The sequence below is a fragment of the Dermacentor variabilis genome, chromosome 6 (genome assembly GCF_050947875.1).
Source record: "Dermacentor variabilis isolate Ectoservices chromosome 6, ASM5094787v1, whole genome shotgun sequence".
Taxonomy (NCBI): Eukaryota; Metazoa; Arthropoda; class Arachnida; order Ixodida; family Ixodidae; genus Dermacentor; species Dermacentor variabilis.
Genome location: NC_134573.1, coordinates 113,091,696 through 113,117,049, shown reverse-complemented (window position 1 = coordinate 113,117,049; position 25,354 = coordinate 113,091,696). Strand labels below are relative to the sequence as shown.

General features: G+C 46.0%; 1 protein-coding gene across 1 annotated transcript in view; it reads left to right on the top strand.

The window, feature by feature from the left end:
- The first annotated feature begins 2,173 nt into the window (after positions 1–2,173).
- LOC142586261 (uncharacterized) overlaps positions 2,174–25,354 on the top strand; it is a 59,902-nt gene continuing 36,721 nt past the window's right edge. The window contains exons 1-8 of the mRNA XM_075697508.1: positions 2,174–2,277; positions 7,465–7,589; positions 8,856–8,998; positions 11,048–11,239; positions 12,592–12,783; positions 13,302–13,467; positions 14,790–14,895; positions 16,506–16,599. Coding sequence (XP_075553623.1) covers positions 7,487–7,589; positions 8,856–8,998; positions 11,048–11,239; positions 12,592–12,783; positions 13,302–13,467; positions 14,790–14,895; positions 16,506–16,599 — 996 coding nt within the window. The 5' untranslated portion in view covers positions 2,174–2,277; positions 7,465–7,486. The remainder of the gene's footprint in view (positions 2,278–7,464; positions 7,590–8,855; positions 8,999–11,047; positions 11,240–12,591; positions 12,784–13,301; positions 13,468–14,789; positions 14,896–16,505; positions 16,600–25,354) is intronic.

The window sequence follows — 25,354 nt, the reverse complement described above, 5'->3', positions numbered from 1 at the left end:
CGCATTTCGTCCCCATCGAAAGGCGGCCGCCGTGGCCAGGATTCGATCCCGCGACCTCGTGCTCAGCAGCCCAACACCATAGCCACTGAGCAACCACGGCGGGTATGCAACAGATTGAAGTGTGCAGCAGACCGGAAGGGACGTGCATTGGCGGTGTTCACATTACGTGCAGGAACCAGTGTAATTTGCGACATTAGTGGACATGACTGGCAGGATAGAGCGAATTTTCACGGGGTCGTAAGTAACGTGAAAACATAAGCTGTAAGGAGCCGCAAAGTCCAAAAAAAGCTTCAAACATTGAAGTAGAAGTGAGGATCAAGTGCCGGCCGGGAAGCAAGAGGAAATATTGCCCCGCTTTAAAATCTGAAACTTGGTAGCTTTCGCCATGCGATGCTACCTTTGCAGGCCGTAATATGCCATTGAGCCAATCGATAAGCGTGCAGCCATTCGTGTGCGCCTGTTGGAGGGAGTCAAAGTCAGCGGACAGGAGAAAATCGGCGTATCAGCGTGTTAAGTGGTACCAGCCTACTGGCCAGTCATTGTGTTGCTTGGACCAATGGCTGCAATTACACCGAAGAAGCAGTATGGGCATTGGACAGCAGTATGCGGCGTAACCCCGCGTCGGCGTACCGGTGTTGTTTTCCGGAGAGATACCTAACATAGCTGTCATACCTACCCCGTAGTAAGCGAGACATTCCTTTAGCGTCTGGTAGACGACTTTACACTCACTCTAGCAGTTGCGGGTTCACGAGTGGTCAGAAGGTTGTCAGGAGGAGTTGCGATGGTCGTGAATTCACGGACAAAGTGAGAAAGTGAACAGCGCGAAAGGTAGACAAGGACGAGAACTGGGTGAAGTGCGGTCGCACCGACAGCCAGCCTGCCAGACTACTTAATGGAAGTAGGAATGCAATTCAACACAGTAGTGAAGGTTCTTGATGGCGGTGTTTTGAGGAGATTGAAGACTAGCTAGCAGCAACGTTGTCAAGATCCGGATTGGTTCCACTTTTACAGTGATCATGGGGTCCTATCAATACTTGATCAATTTTTTTTCTCTTGTTGCTAATCGGCACTCTATAGGTATTCAAACGGAAATCCGCCTTGGCAGGATACGCGATAATGTCGTTTAAACACTCTAGATACCGAAAAGCCTCGGCGAAATTATGAAAATGCCGTGAGGTAACAAAGGTGCGCCTTCCGTTTTAAGCAAGAAACACCGTACTTATCACCCTATCTGGCATGTACTGCTGCGGAACTGCTGTTTGGCGCTTCGATAAGAACACTCGGCGTAATCTAGTGCCACCATCGCGAAACCTCCGAATTGCACGGTACGTCAGTGTGCACGAACGCTGAGAAACGCGCACATGCGTCAACCGGGTTCCTCTCTCACGCTTCTTTCTAGACAAACTGCGCCATCTAGTGGCAATGCCGACAAGTCCAGGCGTGACCTCCGAGATGAGCAATGTGGTGTTTCGGTGCCTGCGAACGCTGAAAATTGTTCCCTCGCTTTCCGCACACTCAGTCGCCCATACTCTGTGACTCAAGTTGGTGGAAGGTTCGTTAAAGAGCGGTAGATGCCCAGCGCAGTTGCGGCGCAGCCTGCTAATGCGTCGGGTGGCGGTCCTAAAGAACCTTTGCGATGTGGATTCGATTCCGTTCAACATCGGATAAATTTAAGGGATGTTCTTCGTCATTGTAGAGCGCCATACTGCCAGTGCCACATACCTAGTTAACGAAGTTGGCATAAAGGACGTTCATTGAAGAACGCCACACACAAGTGGCACATAGCCAGTGAGCCAAGTTGGCATCAAAGAGATTCAATGGAGACCAGCCCAGACCGAGAGGCACATGCCCAGTGCTCCAAGACGGCGTCAGAGTATCTTCGTACAGTAGTACCTACCCAGTCTTGCGTCTATAGTGACCCATGTTGGCATGAAAGAGGTTCAAGAGCGGTACGCATGTACACATTGCTGCATACTCAGTGACTCAAGTTGCTCCGATAATTCGTTTAGCATTCGGTTCCCTCGGTGCAGCAAGGAGATTCGCTACCCATTAGACCATAAACTAGCCAGTGATCTAGGAATAGCGGTTAGATAGATAGATAGACAGATAGATATATCCGATAACAGCAGGAACGCTATCCTTCAGCTAAGCAATACGGTACCACGAAGGGAAACAATAGGATTGATAAGCACATCACCTGGACAAGCATAAAGCTTGTTTCAGTCAGCCACAAAGCGTCTGGGTTTGCTGGAGGAGTTTAGTGCTCTACAGAGAAAGGTAAGACTCGTCCGTCGACTTTTTTGACAGGGCGAGACTATAGAATGCTTGAATATCAGCGAGTACGTTGTTGCCTGCGTACGCGGTGACACTGGCTTTAGAACAATCTGTTAATCAACGACAATTTCGCAATTCATCGTCCGATTTTTATTTCTCCTAATATAAGTCATCGGCTTTGTGGTACTGCGTTAGTCATTTTGAAGTTATGCTTGCACTGAAATCTCTATCCCCAAGTAATTTAAATAATAAAAAGGGAGAGCTGGGGCGAAGCGCTTTAATTTAGAACAGACATGAGCAGGGCGAGTTTTCTTTCTTTTTTTTTTTACTCACTCTGAGTCTTTGTCAAACACCGGTAAACAACCGTTACGGCTCAGTGGCGAAAGCCTTCTGTAGCTGCATGGGTCATAGATCGTGGGTTCGATTGCCATCTGCGGCCACTCCATTCCGATTTGGGTGACGAATAGAAGCTCTTGCATTGCACTTTAGGTGCACTATAGGCGCTGACTACGGGAGGCTCCGGGGCCCGAGCCCCCTCCGGAGTTCTTCGGAGGAGGGGGGCAGAGCACCCTCCCCCGGTGATGCCAAAGCCTGCCCCCCCCCCACCACCTAACGTGTCATGGCCAGAGTTTTGTCACCCACATCATTTGAGGTTTCTTTTGACTTGCCTCGACCTTTTAACTAAACATTTTATTGTGACTTATAGCTTACTGCAATATTATTGGCGCGGACGTGTATGGATGTTAATTCACACTTTGCTTTATTTCTACAAATTCGGACAATAGGAGAGCAATTGCTTAAGAAGCAGCAGCGGCGACTGCCTCATCTGTATTTTCTCAGTTCAACATTGTTTTAAATTTCCACTGTAAACACCACGTACATATACAATATATTTGAATATATACTCAGGACAAAGTTTATTACATATTTAAAGAGAAGGAGGTAGCCAATTAACAATTATTTCTAACGTTATGGATAGCTTATGCCTAGAGAATAAATATGTTGATGTATGTTCACCTCGCTTCTCTACGCCTTGCGTGCTTTCTTGAGCCTGCAACAAAAAGAAACCTGCAGACTTTAGTGACTCCTTCGACAGAGTCTTTTATCAACGGCGTGTGAAATGCACGTGAATGATATGTGTCTCGCTATCGCTTCTCTTTCCAGTAAGGAAAGCTAACGACTCATTAAAAACACTTCTAATAATTTGCAGAATTCGTTAGGTATGTAACCATCGTCACTTGCATGCAGATGCAATAAATATAGATAGGGTGTTCCAATTACCTATCATGCACCAATAGTTTAAAAAAACAACAACCTTGCATTCCTCGAAGAAAACCTAGTGCATACTGTTTTCAGTACAGTGGAGTTGCCCGTAATATATTTGTTGCTGAGATTTAATTCCGCAATTGTAATTAATTATCTAACTCGAGACGTACTATCAATTATAAAAGTGTCAATGAGCATTTGTAGGCACAGGCACTGCGGTATCTTAAGCGACATACTAATTCCGTACTAATTTTTTTGCCGACTGATAAATAAACCCTGTGAAATATGGCAAATACCACGTGACTGCGCTCCCACCCGCATCATAAAGCAGCGCACTCGAGCAGGCTCCTTCTAGATAGCCAGCATGAAATAAGGGAAATAACGAAAAAAAATCACCGCCCAAGCAGTCCGTACAGAGGGTTAACCAGCGCAGCTAAAACGTGCGGTCCCAGCGTTTATCACTGGGTTAAACCCGACGGTTCATTAAACGATGGCTTGGTAGCCCTACGGATCCTCAGTACACAGTTGCTGCTTGTGCTCCAGGAGCTACGCAAGGTACACGAGCCGCTTGTGCTGCACAAGCTGTACGAGCCTGTTCTTGCGCCCAGGCTGCAGCATCGGGACGGCGTAGACGTCCTCTAGGCAGCAGCTGGTGTTCAACGGCGCTTTCGAACTCACCGATAATAAGGGCATACTGAAATATTATGTATTTTGTGTTTGTAGTTTGTGCAGGCGTCCCGATTGCGGTATTTACAGTGGTATTTACACGGTATTTTAGAGTGGGGCTGTTAGAACCTGGCTGGGTTTTTCTGACGTCCGCAGCATCGCCGAGTTGGGGAAAGAGAGCTGAGAGACAGCGAAAGCACAGCGTAAAAATAGCATCGCGAATCATAGCAACGCGGCGAGGGTGGGTGTAGCCTAGCGGTGGAGAAGTTGCGGCGCGGCAGGGACACAGGTGGTGTGACGTCATTGATTTCCAATAAAATCCCAGGCGCTCACTTCGGCGGTCCTTTTTCTCGCACTGAAAAAAAAAATGATATGCGTGGCTTTACTATCGCCTACACTCGAGACCAGTAAAGCTAGGCAAATCCCAGCAAAAGTCAGAATAACTGCGTGGTTTGGCACTGCTTTACTGGCGTACCCCCAGCTCCACTGTTATCTGGTGATTGTGATAGCAGAGCCATTCATATATTTTTTTATATTTCGTGAGGTTCTTTTGTCAATCGAAAAAAAATTCGCGCAATTAGTACGTCGCTGAAAACACAAAAATTGTCCTTTGGGGGTGCCTGGAGGTGCCTACTGTTGCGATTGGCGTGTAACGCCCGGTGCAAAAAGGATGATCGAAAGACCATGCCTAATCGAAACCGAGGATGGATCCCTAATTAGCTATGGGTTCCTCGAGTGGTTGCCGGCCTGGCGGACACCCCGCAGTGATTAAGGGCCGCTTTGTGCGTGTGAGTGAGAAGAGGGAGGGCCACCTTGCGACTGTGCGACTCAAGGGAAGGCTCCGTTCCGCCAACCAAAAAGGACCCAAGGGTTGCCGCCAGCTGAGGCAAGCACGTGCAATGTCGCCTCGGAGAGAAGGAGCAGCCGCCCATCACCCACCGTGCTCAGTACGTGTCACACGACGTTGACGTGAGCAAAATCCCGTCTACGATTTTAGCGCGCTTAATTAGGCGGCCCCGCTATGTATTTTTTGCTGACTAATCTCTTCTTTTATATCCTTCACAACCATGGAATAAACAGTGCAAGTTTTGCACTAGAAATCGTTTCGCCTCTGCCTGGTCACCATGGTCGCCTGCAGCCTGCCGACAACGCCACGCTACCCAGCAGTAACGCCGGTCGAGGTTCGAGTAACCGTCGTCGCAACACTACAAATGCCTCACTGAGACTTTGATAATTAGGACAGTACTTCTCGAGTTAGATAATTAACTGATATTACCTAATTAAATCTGAGTAACGAAAGAATTACTGGCGGCTACTCGACTGTACTGAAAACAATATGCACTAGATTTTTTTCGAGTAACACAACTGCTATCTCTTAAAGTCTTTGTGCATGATAGTTGGGGCACCCTGTATTATTCACTCAGTAACCGAAATGAGGCCAAGCCGAATTCACTCGAAATGAGGATGAACAGCAGTCATGCGCGGCAGAGCTTATACTCACACTCGCAGAAAAAGAAAAGAAAGTGAGAGAGGCTGCAATTTCGCCGGAAAGGCGTAGCAGTGTTAGTGATAGTGAAGTATACGAGAATTACATGTAGAGAGATGACACCACCGAAAGACGCCATTTTCTTGGTGGTGCGGGAGGGCTCAAGTCGTGAAATTGGACTCTCTCTCTCTCTCTCTCTCTCTCTCTATATATATATATATATATATATGTATATATATATATATATATATATATATATATGGGGTTCGAAAAGCTGGTCGGGCTCAAGCCCCCTCCTCCCTACTCCGCGAGACAAGTGAAATTTCTTCGCCTATTAGTTGCATTGAAACGCACGAGCCGCGGCCTAAGCGCCACCGGTGGTGCTCTCCACAGAGATTCGCTATTTCGTCAATGCGTTTGCTTTCGGTCGTTCACTTTCTTCATAATGCAATGATAGGCTGGCCCACCTGCTTTCGTTAGTCTCAAATCTTGCAATCATTCTAATTGTCGTGGCAGGTCTTTCCCGCCTTATTGCTCGCGGTTTTGCCAAACTTGTCCCACGGTTCAATACACGCCCGCACTTGCGCATTCGTCGCTAATATATTTTTATCACATTGTACCCACAGTGCTCTGAATAGGCTGTCTGTATTGCTATTTATCTCTACCTAAGCCCCTCGGCGCATCAAAGAATTATATGACGGTACAATTTTACAGCGGAGGTGTATGTGTACCCTCCCATGCATTTTTCAATGTCAGTGCCTCAAAACTGCCGCGCCTTCTTTCGGGAGGCAAAGCAAACCAGTGAGGCATCTGCTGACACCTGGTGTAGCACGAGGAAAGCTAGGAAACGAGCGGTGAGTAGCAGCGAAGGTCGTGCCCGAGGGGCTGCCCGTAAAATGCGGGCTCGACAGGAAGAGGGGTGCCGCGACGTGGGGAATGCGACGAAGTGACGCAAGTATACCACACCAGTAAATTGGACGAGCACAAGGGTGCATATGCGACATTTCAGAGGGGCTTCCTGGACAGACCTTTCGGATTAAGTTGTGAGGCATGCGACAGACTGTGCTTCGAGATTGATTTTATGGTGATTGGTAACGTTCGAGATGTCACGAAGCGTGAATGCAATGCGGTTTTGACAGCTACCCCAGTTCCTGACTCACAAAGCGGCTCGGTTGGGCTGCGCCGAGGAAGTGCCAATAGCCGTAGAGCGCATCGGTCACTTGGTGTGACAGATGGTAGCTAATAAGCCATCTGCTGCATTTCCGCGCGTGCGCAAAGAACCCAACAGGCATTAGTATGTTGCGTGCGCTGTTATGGGTAGGCCGCGTGTAGTGCGTACTGCCAAAGAACAAGCTGCTCGCGACGCCCAACTTTGGGATTGCATACGTGAGTGTTAGCGGCAGGTGGCACGAAACAGCGAGTAGCGTGTCGAGGAGGCTGGCCGTAAGCAGCGGGCTCGAATTGAAAGCCCTTCAGATGGCGTAGCGTGGCAACGGCTGCGGCTACGCGATTCGGCCGAGACTTCGTGGACAAAATGTTTGGCTTCAACTGTCGTGTGTGCGACCAATTGGGCTCTGAAAACGACCTATTGGTGATTGCGAACATTTCTCACAATGATGCTTACAGCTCCGCTGGTCGCCCCCCTTCGCAGGTCGGAATGGCCTTGAATTTTTTTTACTGTCATCATTCTAAGATTGCCACCTTGATTTGTTTTATACAAGTAATTCTCGTGAAACGAAATTGCCGCGAAAGAGCGCCTTTCTTTTTTCCAGGTTTCCCGAGCCTTGCCCCACCATGCAACTGCTCTGCTCAATTTGCTACCTTGTGGCAGCAGCCATAGCCGCAAACTGCGAAGATGTATATCGCACTGACTGGGAAGCGTTCAAATCAGCCCACAGTAAGTATGCGCGTTTAAAGGTCGTCCCACTATTCATACACAAAGAAAATGTAACAGATCTAAAGACGTTTATTAGAACTGCCTGATAGAATTATCAGCCACAACCTGCCACTTCAGATTTTCATGATCTCCGCAAATCACATATGGTCTGTCAGCACAAAGGAACCGCATTCCCGACCAATGGCCACCCACCTTTCGTAAACAGCGGGACGTCACGGGCCATGCACAAAGCGATGGGAGACACATGTGCAAAGAGCTGGCCGGTAAGACACTTGTCTTGCGCCATGACTATCACGGTCATCTGCTGCGACACATTTCTTCGAGTACGTGAGTTCACTGCCAGAAGCTGCACGTCAATGGCACGTCAAGACTCTCTTGGCCAGCGGCGAGCAACGTCCTGATCGTTTCATCATAAACGGCTACCAAAACGATCTGCACTGTGGGCCGAACATATGATTCGACGACATATATAACCATGTGGCGGTAGGCTCGGAACACCATCCCTGAAATTCGATCCGGGGAAGAAGCACAGCATGCATACACGTGACACGTCACAAATAGTCAGCCGCACAACAACGGATCAAATGCAAATGCACAGCACATGAGCTGCGTGCCTGACCACCATTTCGTTCTTAAATTGCAAAACAAATGGTCACAGTCCTTGTCAGTGCAGCTACGTGCAAGGACGGCCCCCAGAGAGCCGCACTTACAAGCGATAAAATGAACTCCGCGTATTTGTTGGGCGTCTGAAAGCAGCCATTTGTCCAGATGAATTGTCAGCACCCACGTTTCTCACCGCTTCCCGCTTCGTGGAATTTTAAGAAAGGCAACCCTACTGCCTTTGTTTAGTGTGATTTACGCATCCAACCACGCAACAGATCTCCTGCATTAGCAACTGGCACAAAAGAAGCAAGAAAACAAAGAACACCCGCGAGACATGAACTTGTCAGCTCGTACCACCGCGCATGCGCTGTGATTTTTGCATACCAAATTTTCCGCCGTCCGAAGAAGTCCGGAAAACACCGCTGGCTTGGCGTGTCCAGGAGACTCCCGAGGAGCGCGCTGGGCGGCCTGCCACAGTGCAAACATTCTATGTGCAATGCACAGAAACGAAACAGCACCCATACACCTGCGCGCAACCCACGTTCACGAATGAAACGTGAGTAACTTTTCATTCCAGAATACGTTAGGCAGTCACACGCACAAGAAAAAAATATTGAAATCCGTTTCGTTTAAACCAGAAACTCACGCAGAACTTTATTCCAGATAAAGCCTACCAGTCGAGTGAAGAAGAGCAGTTTCGGTTCAAGATCTTCACTGAAAACAGCCTTCTGATTGCCAAGCATAACGCAAAATATGTTAAAGGGCTCGTGTCTTTCAAGCTCGGCATGAACCGCTTTGGGGACCTGGTAAGCGATTTGGGTATATCTGCTTCATATGCAAAGGAGGATGGAAGGGAGGTTGTATTAAGCATAAAGTGAAGAACAATATTAACGATTATAAGGATACTAAGTGTAGTTCCTGCCATTAGTGCTTTATGTTCAGGAACGGTAAATTATGCAAGCCCACAAACACTATGAGCATTGCTTTAGGATAATAAATTTTGCTCGCTCCATCAATAAACACATCAAACGATGCGATCATTGATTATAATTTGTCAGAAAAAGCCTCAGTGTTAGTGTCAAAGAATACCTGTGCTGTGCGGAGAAAAAGACTGGTGAGCTTTGCCTGGCGCAGCGCCTAGCGTATTACCCGGGTTAGCTAAGAAGAAAATGATGCTGATGCTGATGACGATGATAACGGTGCTATGCCGAAGAATAACAAGTGTTTAGCATCGCAAAAGGCTGATTACTAAATTAAAGACAGTTTAGGCTTGTTGCTTTATGCTTATTCCTGGAAATCATATCCTCAATTTCTGACTGTGCTGTGCATTGTGGTGAGACAAGATGTAAAGCTACGTCAGCAGTGCATTGTAGTGTGTCCCGCTCGGGTGAGCCGTAAGTGAGAACAATCGGTTATCAAGTGAAGAACTGTCAATGATATAGGTTAATTGCACTTCGCAGTCACCCGTAGTGGTGCCTCGGTGACTATGGCATTGCGCTGCTAGGCACGAGGTTGTCCAATTATATATCATGCAAGAAATCAAATGTATCCGTACTTTGTTGCAAAGGCGTAATTTCTTTATGAGAACGGAATGTGAAAAACCCCGTGTAATATGCACTGGTTGAACGGAAACCTAGAGTCACCCACAAGTACTTGCTGCATAATCAAATTGCTGTTTTGCACGTAAAACCACAGAAATCTATCTATCTATCTATCTATCTATCTATCTATCTATCTATCTATCTATCTATCTATCTATCTATCTATCTATCTATCTATCTATCTATCTATCTGTCTATCTGTCTGTCTGTCTGTCTGTCTGTCTGTCTGTCTGTCTGTCTGTCTGTCTGTCTGTCTGTCTGTCTATCTATCCGTCTGTCTGTCTGTCCGTCCGTCTGTCTGTCTGTCCGTCCGTCTGTCTATCTATCCGTCCGTCTGTCTGTCCGTCCGTCTGTCTATCTATCCGTCCGTCTGTCTGTCTATCTATCCGTCTGTCTGTCTGTCTGTCTGTCTGTCTGTCTGTCTGTCTGTCTGTCTGTCTGTCTGTCTGTCTGTCTGTCTGTGTCTGTGTCTGTGTCTGTGTCTGTGTCTGTCTGTGTCTGTGTCTGTCTGTGTCTGTCTGTCTGTTCTTCCATCCATATATATATATCGCATGCAATGGAACCTTTTGCTCACTAACTGCCTAAATCAATGAGAGACACTATAGTCAAGTACAATCGTACTTTCCGAAATTCATATTCTTAGCTCTTACAATTAACCAAGGTAATATTCGCCAACTGTAGTCATGCCGAGCTATAACACATTTTTCATAACGTGCATTAAACCGTGGACACAAAATGAGAGACCGCGTTTATTTGTTCCCTGCTAATTGGTCTATGTTTCCTGCACCAACTTTTTTTCCTATGCACGTGACGTAAGGATTCGGGAGAGAGTGAATAGAAATTTCGTCTTACCTTTATATGGACTGTAAACAAAGTTTTCATCATCTGTTACGAAGAAAGAATAAGAAGAAATCAATGCGTGTCGATATCGTGTCAGCTCGATGAGAGGGTTGCCGGTGGTGACGGTGTGCGCTTCGAACCTCGCACCGAAATGCACCTCGAAGTATAATTGCTGTATAAATAAGCCCGGCTGCAGATTTTATGCGTAGCTTGAAAATAGTTTTCGACCATGAAACACATTACTGTTCAAGTGGAGTGTCAGCTCAGCGCTTGGAATTTATTTTCTGAACATTCTAAATTCGCCAACAACGCTGCTTTCCCTCAAGAACCGTGCTTCCTTACAGCTAGCGGTTGCTATTAGGACACTGGCTATTCATCTCCCTAATTCTTAGGCAACCCTGCTCGTCCTTACAGCTTCCACACGAGGTTTCGGAAATGCTGAACGGTTTCCGTGTCAGGCACAGAATTGAGGAAAACTCTTCCTTCGTGACATCTGCCAACCTCAACGACAGCAACTTGCCGGAAAGCATCGACTGGCGCGAGAAAGGAGCAGTGACAGCTGTCAAGGACCAAGGAAAGTGTGGATCGTGCTGGGCCTTTAGTGCAGTGAGTTCTAACGCTTATCCCATGCAAAGTCGCCGTATTTTCACTGCGGCTGTTTCTTCAGCTTCACAAGACACCGTATCGTGTGCGGTATTCATGTTGTCGTTAACCTCTTCGGTTATGACTTTACTTTTCTTGACGTGAAATACTACAGTATCCCAGCCTACGCCACTATTTGCTATGATAGGCCAGACTTTTGTTCATATTAAAGTGCGCATAAAGGAATGTGTAATCGCAGGAGCTCGAGAAGGGGAACACAGCATATACACGCAGCCATGTACTGCACATAGCTTCGCTCAACACAGACAATTTACGCTTTTGTGACTCATCAAAGAGCGCATGGGATCTTATGCATCTCGACGATAACTCTATACCTAACATTTTTTTTTACTAATTACAGATAATACGTTATATTCTCTCTCAATATTCGCAAGTGGATGCAGATAGGCACGTGGCATTCTGCTGAACGGTTCTCGTAAGGTTTATGCAAGACCTTAGAAGCCTGCACTGAATTACGGACGCACGTATTCGACTTTCTGCAAATAAGTTTCGTTCTCTACAGCTATTCACATCGCACTGCAATTGGATGCAACGCTAGTTCTCGGTACCTCAACAACTATTCTTTTTAATATATTCATATTTCTTTTCACGCGTGCAAAGGAACATACAAAAGAGACACTGTACACTGCAGCCAGAGAGCAAGATCAACCTTCGCTAGCACCTAGAGCCCGCAGGCTTCGTCGTCTTTTTCGCAGCGACAGGTCCCTTGAGCACCTTTTGAAGGTATCCTAATGTTACCCCCCGGCAGAGAAAGCTCATTCCCGTTGCTGTTAAATACCTAAGAGGCGAGGAGAGTTCTACGGCTTGACCCCCGTGACATGGACAACGTCACTGGTTGTCACAGCGGACAGCGTATAGAGTGGGCGTGGCTAGTACGATTTCATAGATGACATCGGTCACTTGGCGGAGCTCGCTGTGTTGGCCTGTGTAACAGGACATTAGTTTTTCACAAAGACCGACGTACGGGAGGGCAGTGATTGACTTCCGGCCTTGTTCGTTGGCATGATTGGTATAGTATATTACCACATTTTTTCACAAGGTCATAGACCGGGGACATACGCAAGTTAGCGCTTGTGTGTGTCCCTTCCTGCGTCCGTGTGAAAAAAGCTTTCGCGCTAAAATACTATATCAAACATTAGGGGATGGGGACCAAGAAACACGAGGGTGCCGGGGGTAAAATGGGTATCAGAGTGACGGAGGTCGCAGTGACACTACTCGCGCAATTGAGACACTTGAAGTATTATAAACACACCATTCAGTACGTTGTGACAATAATTTTTCCACCATGACTGCAGACAGGCGCTCTGGAGGGCCAGCATTTCCTGAAGACTGGCAAACTTGTTTCACTTAGTGAACAAAATCTTATTGACTGCACCCTAGCATACGGTCCCAGAGGCTGCGATGGCGGAAACTATGACCTCGCCTTCACGTACGTCAAGGACAACAGCGGCATTGACACCGAGGAAAGCTATCCATACGAGGCCGCGGTGAGTGACGTCATGATCAAAGCCCTCATGGCAATACGCAATTACTTAAAATTGCGTCTTGATTACACAGACGGTCTCTCGCTATGTACATACATGCACTCAACACTTTATACCCTTATGGGCATATAAAAGGCATTTCGTTTACCTCACCCTTCAGTGGAAGCTTTATATCTGGGGCATCTCGTGTGTCACTATTTGAAATACATGAGAAACGCAGAGACGATCGCACAATGAAGAGACAAATTTGAACAAAATTTATTCACTTTGAGAGAAATGTTCCTCTTCAATAGCTATCGATACGAAAATTCGGAAAAGAAAAATTCAATCAATGTTATACATTTAAGGTATTTCAAAACCCCAGAAAACAGTTCATTAATTTTATTAACGCAGCCCTCTAACGCGGTATGTTTTAAAACAGTTGAAGAAAAAAATCATCCGCGCTACACTTTCTTCAAAGCGGGCAAGAGCGGAAGCACTTCAAACGCGCTTATTTCCCTCCGATATGCTTTTCGAACTAGGATGGTCCCTGCCGCTTCAAGAAAGAAGATGTCGGTGCCACGGATACCGGGTTCGTCGACCTCAAGATGTTCTCCGAGAGTGAACTTCAGAAAGCAGTAGCGAACGTTGGCCCAATCTCTAGCGGCATTGACGCAAGTCGGAGCACATTCCATTTCTACGCCGGAGGTAGGATTCAACTCGGTGCAGCTTCAGCATGGGTGAATGTTGCGAAAAAAAAAACAAGAACGAAAAATAAACAGTCTAGAATCCCAGTAAGGACGTCATGCTTTTCTATTCTCCGAGGCAAACATGACTATTTAGAGAAAATGCTAATAAAACGCTTGTATTTTCCCGCACATGTGAAGAAGCGAGTGCATTATTACACATAGCAAATTGACAGTGTAGTAAGAAGCATCAGTCGTAAAGGAAAGATTCGCCTTTATGCCCCAACAACGTGGTTTCCCAGTCATGGCGTGGGCTATCTACTCTTCCCTATCCCGTTTCAAACTACTGCGCCATTCATGTTTTTTTTTTCAATACGTTGCAATTCACCCTATTGCAAAAACGACTCAGGTTAACCGCTCAAGCCGGAGCACTAGCGGAACCGAGGAATGAGCAATTATTTTGCCATAGACATTCGCAGTGATACAGGGTGTGTTAGCTAACTTGTGCCAAGCGCTTAAAGATGCGACCGAGAATACAATAAATTTAGCATTGCTCGCTGTCGTCTTGGGCAACTCTAAGTATTTTCTTTTCTGTTCGCTCAGATCATTAACTATAAATATTTATTGAACTAATTTTTGATGAAATCGGAGATTTCCCATTTGATATACAAGTTTTCCATTCAAGACTTTTCGTTTAACGCAATACTTTAAATGTGGGTCAATTATTAATTGTTATTTATTGATCCGAGCTCACGGTATAAATAACTTAGGTCGCTGAAGAGGACAGAGAAGAATATTACGTTGGCTGCATTCTCCTGTCTAATAAGGCTTGGCGCGACTTAGCTGAAACACGCTGCAAATTTTCAACCAAAAGCTTACGAGCGTAACGCGCATCCTATCAGCAAATATGTATTAAATAATTAGTTGCCTTTTACATTTACTTGAATCCTAAATTAGAATTAAGCAATCTCGAACACTTCAGTTTTTATTCCGGTAACCACTATAAACTCCGTACACTATTTAAAGTAAACACCCTCAACATGGCAAATATTCCTTTTCGAAAACTAAGAATAATAACCATGTTGTTAAGTGTGTCCAAGTTCCGGGAAAGAGCACCTTAATCTTTGAGTTTTGCACGTGGCAAAATGAAGTATCAATGACATTTACAGCTAAACTATGTTATGGCACGGGCCAAGAACATTTATATGCGGCATGTGATTACTATGACCTGCAGACACAGTGAACGTCCTAAGGAAAACTCTCAAAACAAATTGGTGTTTTTCTCGCATATATTGACGATGTGTAAAATCTGAGCCTCACTGCTTTTATTTTTTTACCCGACAGGAGTGTACGACGATCCAGATTGCTTCTCTACGTTGCCTGACCACGCTGTTCTTGTCGTTGGCTATGGCGTTCTCGATGGCAAGAAGTACTGGCTTGTGAAGAATAGGTGAGAGTGGGAGTACTAGTCATTAACAATCGTTTCTCAGCTCGCGAAAGCTACGCGATTCCCTGCATGTGTCTGTTTATGTGCACCTGCACGTGTCAGTGTCTGTGTGTGGTGGGGTGGGTGAGGGTTGGTTATTGCTCAAATTAGAGCGAGGCTGATATCTGGCTTGTACATAGTGTCATGCATTACTTCGAGCCCGAGAGGGGTGCGTAGTGACTACGTGGAACAAATGGCGATTTCGTACCTGCGATTAGCAATTATTCAAGGCTGAAGATCATGAATGAATCATGAATATTATAAGAAATCATCAAACACTGACACCGAAGATAAAATAGGGGCGATTACTTGTGCTTAATCAATGAAATAAAGAAACTATAAAATAATGGAAATGAAAGTGGATGAAAAAACAACTTGCCGCAGGTGGGTTACGATCCCACAACCTTCGCATTTCGCGTGCGATGCTCTGCCAATAGAGCTACCGCCGTTTTCCCATCCACTTTCTTGGGTATTTATGTTTCCTAGTAGACCCCTGGGAGTATTAGCCAGCGCCCCCACACACAAACCTTGGAGGTGGACCTGGGACATCCTTTCTACCCCATGTGTCACGAGAACGCGATCATTTTGGGTGAAGACAACTGGTCAAAATACCGATACATGCTATCTGAAGGCATCAATGTTGCGAGACCCTCGTTATATAATGAACGAGAAGAAAGGGGGTTAACCGAGGCGCCCGATTTTTATTAGTCATATCATAAGAAGCCAACAAACAATGACACCAAGGACAACATAGGAGAAATTACTTGTGCTTAATAAATGAAATAACAAAACTATAAATTAATGGAAATTGAAGAGGATAAAAAACAACAACTTGCCGCAGCCGCGGGAACGACACCACAACCTTCGCACTATTTGTTCATCCACTTTCATTTCCATATGATATGTTATGATTGTTAACTTAATGTTTCTTCCTAGTCGAAATATCTGCCCTCGAGTACAATTCTTTATTCAGGCTTGTAACTGTGTTCGCCACCAAATATACTATTTTTCCTACGAGACGGCACAAAAAAAAACATACAAAACGAGAAATTCATGTGCGTAGACACTAGGTAATCATGAAATATAGTAATTTAATAACCTAAATGAGTTCACAATGAATGCACAAATGCACAGATTAGTTTGTGGCCTGCAGTATGCCGTGCAGGTGCTTGTCAAGCAGCCCAATGTACGCTGATGTAATCGTTAAATATTGGGATAACTATGGAGCGAACTCCCTAATATGTAACTCCGTCTACGCGCTGCCCCACAGGTCGCGCGCAGTCGGCTGTAACGCATTGCAGGCTGCGTCGTGATACGTTCGATGTGATACGTATGGCGTAAGTCATGAACGTACGACGTGATATAGGGAAACGGCTGTTCAACTTTTCCCTAAACCTACGCACCCAGCGTCGCCAAGCGGAATGTAGGGTCGGTCGTGGTTTTCAGAGCATGAAGCCTGTGATGTTTGATATATTCAGGCACCGAACACAATAAATGCGGTAGTTTTGTTTATTCTTAATCTCATGCATTATAACAATCTCTGTTGAATCTTTCTTTCATTTTTTGCCTTCTAGTTGGGGAGTGTCCTGGGGTGACAAGGGCTACATCCTGATGTCCCGCGACAAGGACAACCAGTGCGGTATCGCCACTGTTCCCAGCTACCCGCTTGTATAAGCAGTACGTCTTCAAGGAAATAAAATTAATAATGCGGAAAGACAAACAGCACAGTATAATGAGTCCGAATAAGATATAGCGATGCACTGTCTCCTTTTTCTCAAGTGTACAAAGCACTTACGCTGGCCGAGATCATGTGTGGTGAATAAACAGACTAACTTACAAAAGAAAGCAGTGTGGCTCTCTAAACAGCCTGTAGCGTCAACTTCCTCACTGCGAGTTTCCGTCATCCTCTTTTCGTGGTATTTCTTTAAGAATTTTATTCTAAGTGTTGCATACACTCGAAGAAAAAGGAAGGGAATGAGCTATCGATGTTACTCTTCTTGAAGAGTAACTGACCAGGCGCAGCCATTTGTCTTTTCGGAGTGTAACTGCGAGGCGATGAACTGTTACTGCTTCAAGGGCTAAGATTTTCTCTTTTCCAGTGCCGTTCCATGTTAAGGGTCATTACTAAAGCATCTAACGATAATTATGATATTTATGCAGATATAAAAAATACTTGTGCTGAACCAACAAACGCCCCAGAGCAGGATTCACACCCCCGTCTTCACAAGTCAGGTACTATAACCACTACACAAAAACTCCTTTTTTTCTTTATTGTGCGTAAATATGAGTATTCTCATGCGAACAGCATTCATATTCAATTTGCTCAACATACACAGAAAACGAACGCACACATGTTGCATATTCCAACGAAAATTAAAACAAAGAATGCGCCTCTACGCCACACTGGGAAAGTGGGTTTACAACGAAGCTATTGACGAAAGTATCGTCAGCGACCGCGTTGGCGAGCTTTCCATTTGTGCTTCGACGCCGCGGTGGCCGCTGTGAATATTTGCAGCGTCTCTTCTTTGCACGTGCAGCAACACGCGCTTTCCCGGTGGCCCACCAGGCGTCACACCATCAACATTATTGTAGCGTCCGCGAACGCGTTCGCACCGTTTCCGTTTGTGTTTCGAGACTGTGGTGCTCGCTGTGCATATTCGCGGTGTCCATACGGTTGTGCGTAACCCGCGTCCGCCTCAATGAAACTTTATGAACAGTGTTTGCCGTAATGTCGATTACGGTCACAGTGCACGCTATGCAACAGATACAACGAACAGAGGGCGCATGCATCAAGGACAGATGCTTAAAAAAAGTTTACTTCAACAAAAGACGATACGAACACTTTGAGCCAGAACGACGGCACAATCTCACCAGGACGGCAACATATACAAAGTAGGAAGTATGAGACACACGGCACGTCTTCAAAGAAATGTCCCAGTCCACATGGCCTCATTAACATCTAACAGCGTGAACCCCAAGAAACGCACAGTTAGAAATAAACTAATTCTAACAATATTTAAAATGATGTTCAGAATATACAATGTACACGATGGTTATGGGCGATGATGATGTGGAAGAGACACTCTAAACAATTTTGCAGTAGTGCTATAAGATTTGTATGTACAAAAATTATCATTGATACGAGAGCACGCACACACAGAAATCCCGGGTACCTCATACTATGTACATTCATAATATTTTTTGTTGGCCTGGCTACAAGAACCAGGTGAGAACCAGGCTGGTTGAAAAGTACGTCATGCGCGAACATTAGCCAACGACAGGAAACGGCATAACCACTCTCAAAGGAACTACTCTTCACCAAGGATGAGCGACTACTCTGACAGAAGAGAGAGTGGCTTAGAGTAGAGTCTCTCCAAAAGCGGAAACAGAGAGTGGCGGCAACGTTTCGCGGCCACTGCCTCACCCCGGCTTTGCTAAAAACAAAAGGCTACCACTGCAATGAAAAGTCGCGTGAAGAGACCTACTTAGAAAATACCAGATGTGACAAAGCGGTTAATTACAAGGCCACGGAAACCAACATACGTGGCCCTCCAATGTATCCAAGCAACGATGCATTGTAGCAGCATGTGCTCGTTGGATTCTTGAAGAGGCCAATTGGGACACAGCAAATATCCGACCATGCCCCCCCCCCCCGCTAGTTTTGAAACGCTTTAGGAGCCATTGCCACCCTAGATGAAACGTTAAGTCGCGTAGATAGCCAGTCAAAAAAGATGCCGTTATCGCACCCCAAGACACATTATTGGAACGTGGGCGGTGCTCTGCGGGAACCAGAGGAAGCAGTAAGGCTGACATTGTATCCACTACATTGTTTTCGAGGATGTCTACAATAGGTCATATCTGTTGCAAGTGGCGATAAAATGACACAGCCGTTGAATAAAATGCAGACGCATTTAGCACTTGTGGCCCGTGATTCATTACGCCCGGTGAAAGGTAACGAATTTTTGTGCCAAGGAAATAGCAGGCAAGTTCAGGAGCGGAACACTGATCACGCTGTGGCTGATGGAGCAGAAATCGCAGAGGAAGCAGCTGGAAGCGGACAGACACGGATGGGAACGCGAAGCCACCGCGATAGCGTGGTTGCACGAGCGTAGTGTGACATACTAGTTCTTTGCTGACCAACCAGAAGAAGGAACCAAGTAAGGACTGTAATGAGCTAACTTTAATGCCCGCAATGTTGCCTATTAAAAGTTACAAACGTGTACCACATACGGCCGCAAAAAGAAAAAAGAATTGTGCTAAGTGCCTTCTTTCTAATAGGGGTAAATCATGTCTTTCATCATCCTGAATATTTCACCTTACATTTTCAAGTGTTAAAAGCCACACAGAGTCTGATATGTGATCATAGGTGTAAAGACGCCTAAAATACGAATAGAAGCGCTCTTCTGAAGACGGAAAAATGTACAGGCGCGTATGTGGGAACCAATGAACAAATGACGATATTTAAAAAAAAATTGCGCAGCATCTGATATGTCTCCGTACTCAGTGAAAGTTCGAAAGCTACGGGATAAGCTATCTTCGTTCCCGAGATGAATTGTTATGTCATCAGCGAAGGCTGTCACCTTCGTAACACCGCTATCAGGCAGTGGGAGACGGCGCACGTAGGTTTCTTTCAGTACTCAACGCAGAAATGATTCCATGGCTGAGCAGAAATGGTACTGGGAATAAAGAGCATCCTTGATGAACACCACGAATAACGGGCACTTGCACATCCATCAAGAAACAGTATACTTCAGATATTCAAATAGGCCTTCCTGATAGGTTCAACAAAGTTCGACAAAAAAAACGAGGTCACTACTTTAAGTATGCAACTACGTTAAAGGCGATCGAATGCCTTTTCTTGATCTAGTGAAACCAAGAGACCACGTACTGACCTCGCCAGCCCGTACGTCATTGCGTCACGCGTAACAAGCGCTAAACTATGTTTCCCTTTGCCAGAGACTGAGCATGCCTGGTGGTCTCCTGTTAAGGAAGTCATCAGGCTTCCCAGGCGTTGAGTCACAACAGCTGTGAAGGTTTTGTAGTCAATGTTGAGAAGCGTAATAGGCCTCGATTCCTCTGGACGAACTGATATTGGATCGTGCTTGGTAATCATTACAATGCGTACGTCGCGAAAACTAACCGGGAATTCAAAGTTCTCAGAGTAGCAGTTGGTAACAGACATGAAAGTGGCATCAAAATGTTCCCAGATGGTCAGATAAAACTCATCTGGCAACCTATCCGGTCCAGGGGTCGACCCACGCTTCATGGAATAGGGCCTTCACCTCATCAGCTGAGGGTCGTGCACAAAGTAGGTCAGCCAGGTCAGCTGGCACCCGAGGCAGCCCACTAAGCATTGTACGAGATCCTTGAGCATCATGATTCTTTTCCATAGTTTTACGCACCAAGATTTCCAAACACGTTACAGAGATTGATTAATCACGCGCGGGAGGGCACATAGCAAAATGTGCTCATGTGGCCGTAGAAATGAGTGGATTCGACTGTCTAAAAAGTGAGTTTCTTCCAAAGCGCTGTACTTCAGGGTGTACAAACGTATTACGTCTGTATCGACAAGCAGCAGCTGACAAAGACGAAGCTGCGATGAGGCATTGGAAACGCCTCCGTAGCTCAAGCTGCCATGACCGCATCAGCAGAGCCAGTCGATGGACCCGAATGGCAATACGGAGCTTCATGGCAGTATATGCCAATTCTTATGGCATACGTCGTCTGAGTGCACGTCCTTGAGCTGAACAATGCAGACATCACTGCACCTTGAGAGCGTCCCATGACTTTGGGTCAGATCCAGAAAGAGAGGCGCGCAAGAATCTTGACAAACAAAGAGGCGAGTGCGCGTCATGTAGAACGCGAATGTCAAAGCGCCAATGTTTTACTAATGAGGAAGCTGGGAAGCAAACTTCAAGCATAACTGGTCTGTGATCGGAAACATAAGCAGGAGATAAAGGTAAAGTTATCCCATCAGACTATCAGACATACTAAGTGAAACTGATTTGCTCATAAGCACGGTCTAAGCTGTTTGGCAACGCGCCGCGTCTCCGCGTCCAGAAAAATGAAGGCTCATGAAAAAGTCTATATGCATCCAGCAACGAAAAGTGCAGGACAAAACCACGCAACTCCAATGCATTCCAATCAGGTTGGCCTCAACCCGGGCCTTGCATATCTGCACCCGTGTTTAAAACACAATTAAAGTATTAAAATCCCCCAAGAAGCATCACATGATGACTGTGCAGGAGATGCACAGCCAGGTTGCAAAAAATATCATTAGACTTAGTGGAGGTCCACAGGTGCACAATATACGTAACCTAAATGGCGACAGTACACGATCAAATACCAATATCCGCCCTGTCGCACCATAAAAAAACATGATGATCTCGCAAGAGAGGTTTCATGAAAATAATGATAACGACTTTACTAGAGCGTGATGTCGGGAAACAGAAAAAAAAAAGACAATCTAGGTTGAAAGTTCGTTTGAAAGCAAGAACATGTTTAATAGTGAAAAACTTCGTTTCTTGCAAACACAATGCCGTAACTTTTAGGGCGGGCCATATCAATTAGGCTTGTTTTATAGGAATTCCGAACCACTATGCGTTTAGTGAAATAATATTCAGGGTGCCAGCCATATTTAGTTATAAAATTCCCACCCAACGGACGTGGTCGTGTTGTTCAAGTCGGCGCCCCGAGAAAAGTCCAGAGGACATGCACCACACACGTCACAGGGCACAATCGGCCCTCCCAAAAATGCCCGAGGTTTCTTTGGCCTGTGTAACTTGGCACGGCGATCTGGGCTGCCATCTGAGTCAGATGCTGAGATGTGGGCACGCTTTACTTCTGGAAGGAGTGCCATTTTTACGTCTAATCCATCCAGGCTTGGAAAGAGTAATGTTTGTGGCGGTTGGGCTGCGGGATCGGTGTCATATACGACGACAAGTTCGGCAGCCGGTGGCTCATACAGACGCAACAGCCCAATGGGTTTTGCAGAAGAGTCACAAATCGGATGCGACGTAGTAGTCAACGCAATTGAAGCGCGTGAATCCACAGCAGATTTCGGGTGTGTATCGAGCGTCTAAATTGTAGAGTGTTTTAGTTATGTTCAAGATCACGGTGCGATCAGGAGGACTGATGGTAGCAATCGAAGTGGAGGCTCTATCAGCCACAGCATGCTTGTCCTTTGCTACTTGGGAGACCAACGAACATGCCTTGTGATTGCCTGAGCTGCTTGCTTCTTTTTCATTTTCTGACGCTGGTTGATTCGTTGTCAACATGACTTCTTTCGTTACGGCTTCACGCGCAGTCGCAACCGCAGCTGACGGTGGCGGTGAGGTAGGAAAGGTTCCAGCAGCAGCGGCTGTGTATGAGCGCCGCAATGGGCACACGGCCATAGGGTTGCTATCCCCGCAACGCCATCAAGCGCGGTCCCATCCGTCGCATTCGTGGCCATAGATACCACAACGGTCACAGAAAGCTGCGGTGCACTATGCACGGTAGTAGTCGCTGCAGCCACACCGATGAGTAGAACTTGTTGCTGGGCGAGTTGGTTGGGATCGAAAGAATACATTGTTGCGCCAAAAAAGGAAAATAAAGACTTGGGAAGGAAGAGTACGAAAAGACAGATTGAGCGCTGAATCTGTCTTTTCGTACTCTTCCTTCCCAAGTCTTTATTTTCCTTTTTTGGCGCAACAATGTATTCTTTAGCCACACCGATGACCCGCATTGCAAGCCACGGAAGTTAAACGTCCCACGGTGACCACAGACAAGGACGTAATCGGCGACAGAGGTTGCGGGGCTCATTTCTATCCAAACGAAGCGGGCGCCCGTGAGTATATGTGATGCCGTCCGCTCATAAGACCAGCGTTGTCAGACAGAACCTTGCAGTACGGTGATAGCGCCTGGATGAGCACTTCGTTCGGAACGAAGGACGTCAAGAAGATGCAGGTTACATTGGTAACCTGCAGGTTGACGGGAACGACCGGATAACGCTGGCCACCAATGACAAAGTAGCCATCATCGACCATTAGAGTCGATGATTAGAGTCATGGAAGCCATTTTCTTGATGGTAACTTGGATGTTGAGGCCACCCATGTGCTGACCGCAGTATACCTCAGAGAGGTCAATTACTGAGGTCATCTCGTCGACGACGGTCTCGGGATCATTCCCTGTAGGGACAACGACGTCGACGACTTGGGCCTTCGAAGTAGTTCACGACGCTGTACGGGCCATGGCGTGAGAGGTGGACGTCCCTGACGTAAATCACGCAGGGACATCAGCAGAAACCATCTTCTGCTTCCTCCTCCTCTTCCCTCCATCCCATGTGCACATGTTCACCACGCGCGCACGCAGATGTACAAAACTACAGCATACATGCTCGTTCTAGTGGGCCCTTCGCCTAGTGCAAGTGCGTTATTGAACTAACTCAATATTTCAAAGTAAAATGCGTCTCAAAATTTGTAAAGTACGACTTACACACGACCTGCAGACATCAGTGCATCTGATTATAATTCGAATATTCGAGAAAACGTAATTCTGTTAGGCTGAAACTCAAACACAAAGCATTCCAGCGGCTGTTTGTTTTTGTAGGAGCAAACCTTCGCACGCGAACACGAAAAATCCCGACCAACTAGGAGCTAACAGCTTCGCTGTAAAAATCGGCTTAGAAAGGACAAGCGCCCCGATGCGAAATTCACAAAGGAATGGGCTCGAAGGTTCAAACCAAACAACGCCCTTAAGAAGCCTCTTTTCGAAAGACAGACCTTGCCAAGCGAGATTACGCTGCACAATGGCAGCTAATTTGATGTGACGTAATACTTAGAGCACGCTAAGCATCTCAGCCCAGGTGTGGCAATAGAAAAGAGACTCGGTACTTTGTGTGTGCTATGGAGAGAGTCTAATGTTGCAAGTACTTGCAACCACATACGACTGCAAAAAGAAAGCTGATGATTATGATTTGATGATTCAACCTGAGAGACATTACGTCACGTACGTGTAACGCAAACGGGACATACAAGACAAGACAAAGACTGACTTCTCTGTCGTTTAGTGAGCCTCGTTTCAGCTACACATCGCTTCACTTAAAACTGCATTCTCTCTTCTTGGAATTGAAGCTGCTTGATACCATTGGCCAAGAGCTCATGCTGGCACATCAATAACTTGCACTTTCACTGTGTAACTTTCGCTTTTGTGTGCACAAGAAGATCATGGCTCGTGATATTCCACCTTGTTGAGTTCCACGCAGTTTGCTAACGCTGGCGCGAAATGCTGCCCGTCATGTTGTTGAATGAATGGTGCACGAACTTCAAGTTGTATATGTTCTCTGTATTGATACAGACAATACCGTTCCCACCGCTTCCCTAGACGACAGGGGGGAAGCAGCGGAGTGCATGGGGAGTAACTGTTGCCGTTCGTCCTCCCGTTGCCATCATTCTTACCAGGGACTAAACACTTACCTTCTGTAATTTGCCACGGCACGCACACTCCTACATTTAGTCGCCTTTGAGAGAAGAAAGTGTCCTTTTAAGGTTTAACTGACCAGTTACTCGTCTTTTCGCCAGCTTTCTGGTTGTTATCTTTGAGCAAACTGAACTCGTTCTCACAACAGCACCGTGAATATAAATGACATGAAGGTGGTGCTTTTAATTAGTCTTCCCTGACTTTCCTTGTCTTTCTCCCGAAAGCAGCTAGCGCTGTGTGCTATCTATAATATTCGTTGATGTCAGAAATGATCTTGATTTTTATGTGTAATACTGATGGGTCAAATACACTTAACGTCACTGGTAGAATAACTGAAGAGGCGCCCATGTATCAGGATGTGCGTGCACTCGTATATCCATACAAGTAGGAATCATGTAAGAATCATGCATATTCTTTCGAATGAATCATGTTAACCTTGGTAGCTAGATTGATAAACAGCAGTGCAGAAACATGGCCATTTCAACCGCAAGGTTCATTTTGCTGCAGTTATTGATACTCAAGAAGACAGTTAATAACAGTATTAAGCATCTGTGGACTTTCACTGTTGTAATGACAACGTAATCCTGTTGGTAGTTCTTTTTTTGTTCGAGTAATAAACGTCTCCCGCTGACAGATGAGAATCACAAAGTGGTAACATATTCATATTTATGGCAGTAGACGCGAGCCTAAAATGCTCTACATTCTTTCGCAATAGGTGTACGCAATATATTGCACGTATTTCTTCAGCGTAATCTAACTGTATCCCTTCCAGGGATAGTTGGTGAACATATGTGACGGAAGTAGCACCAAAACTTGCAACAGCCAGGTTACATGAGAAGAGTCATTCCACCTTCCGAATTTTTGCGCAACTTCCATCATGCCTACCGGCCCATTCATATGGCTGCGGATGGCTTGCAAAGCAGTCTGCTTATACGCAACACGCAACCACTCACACAGTGTCACT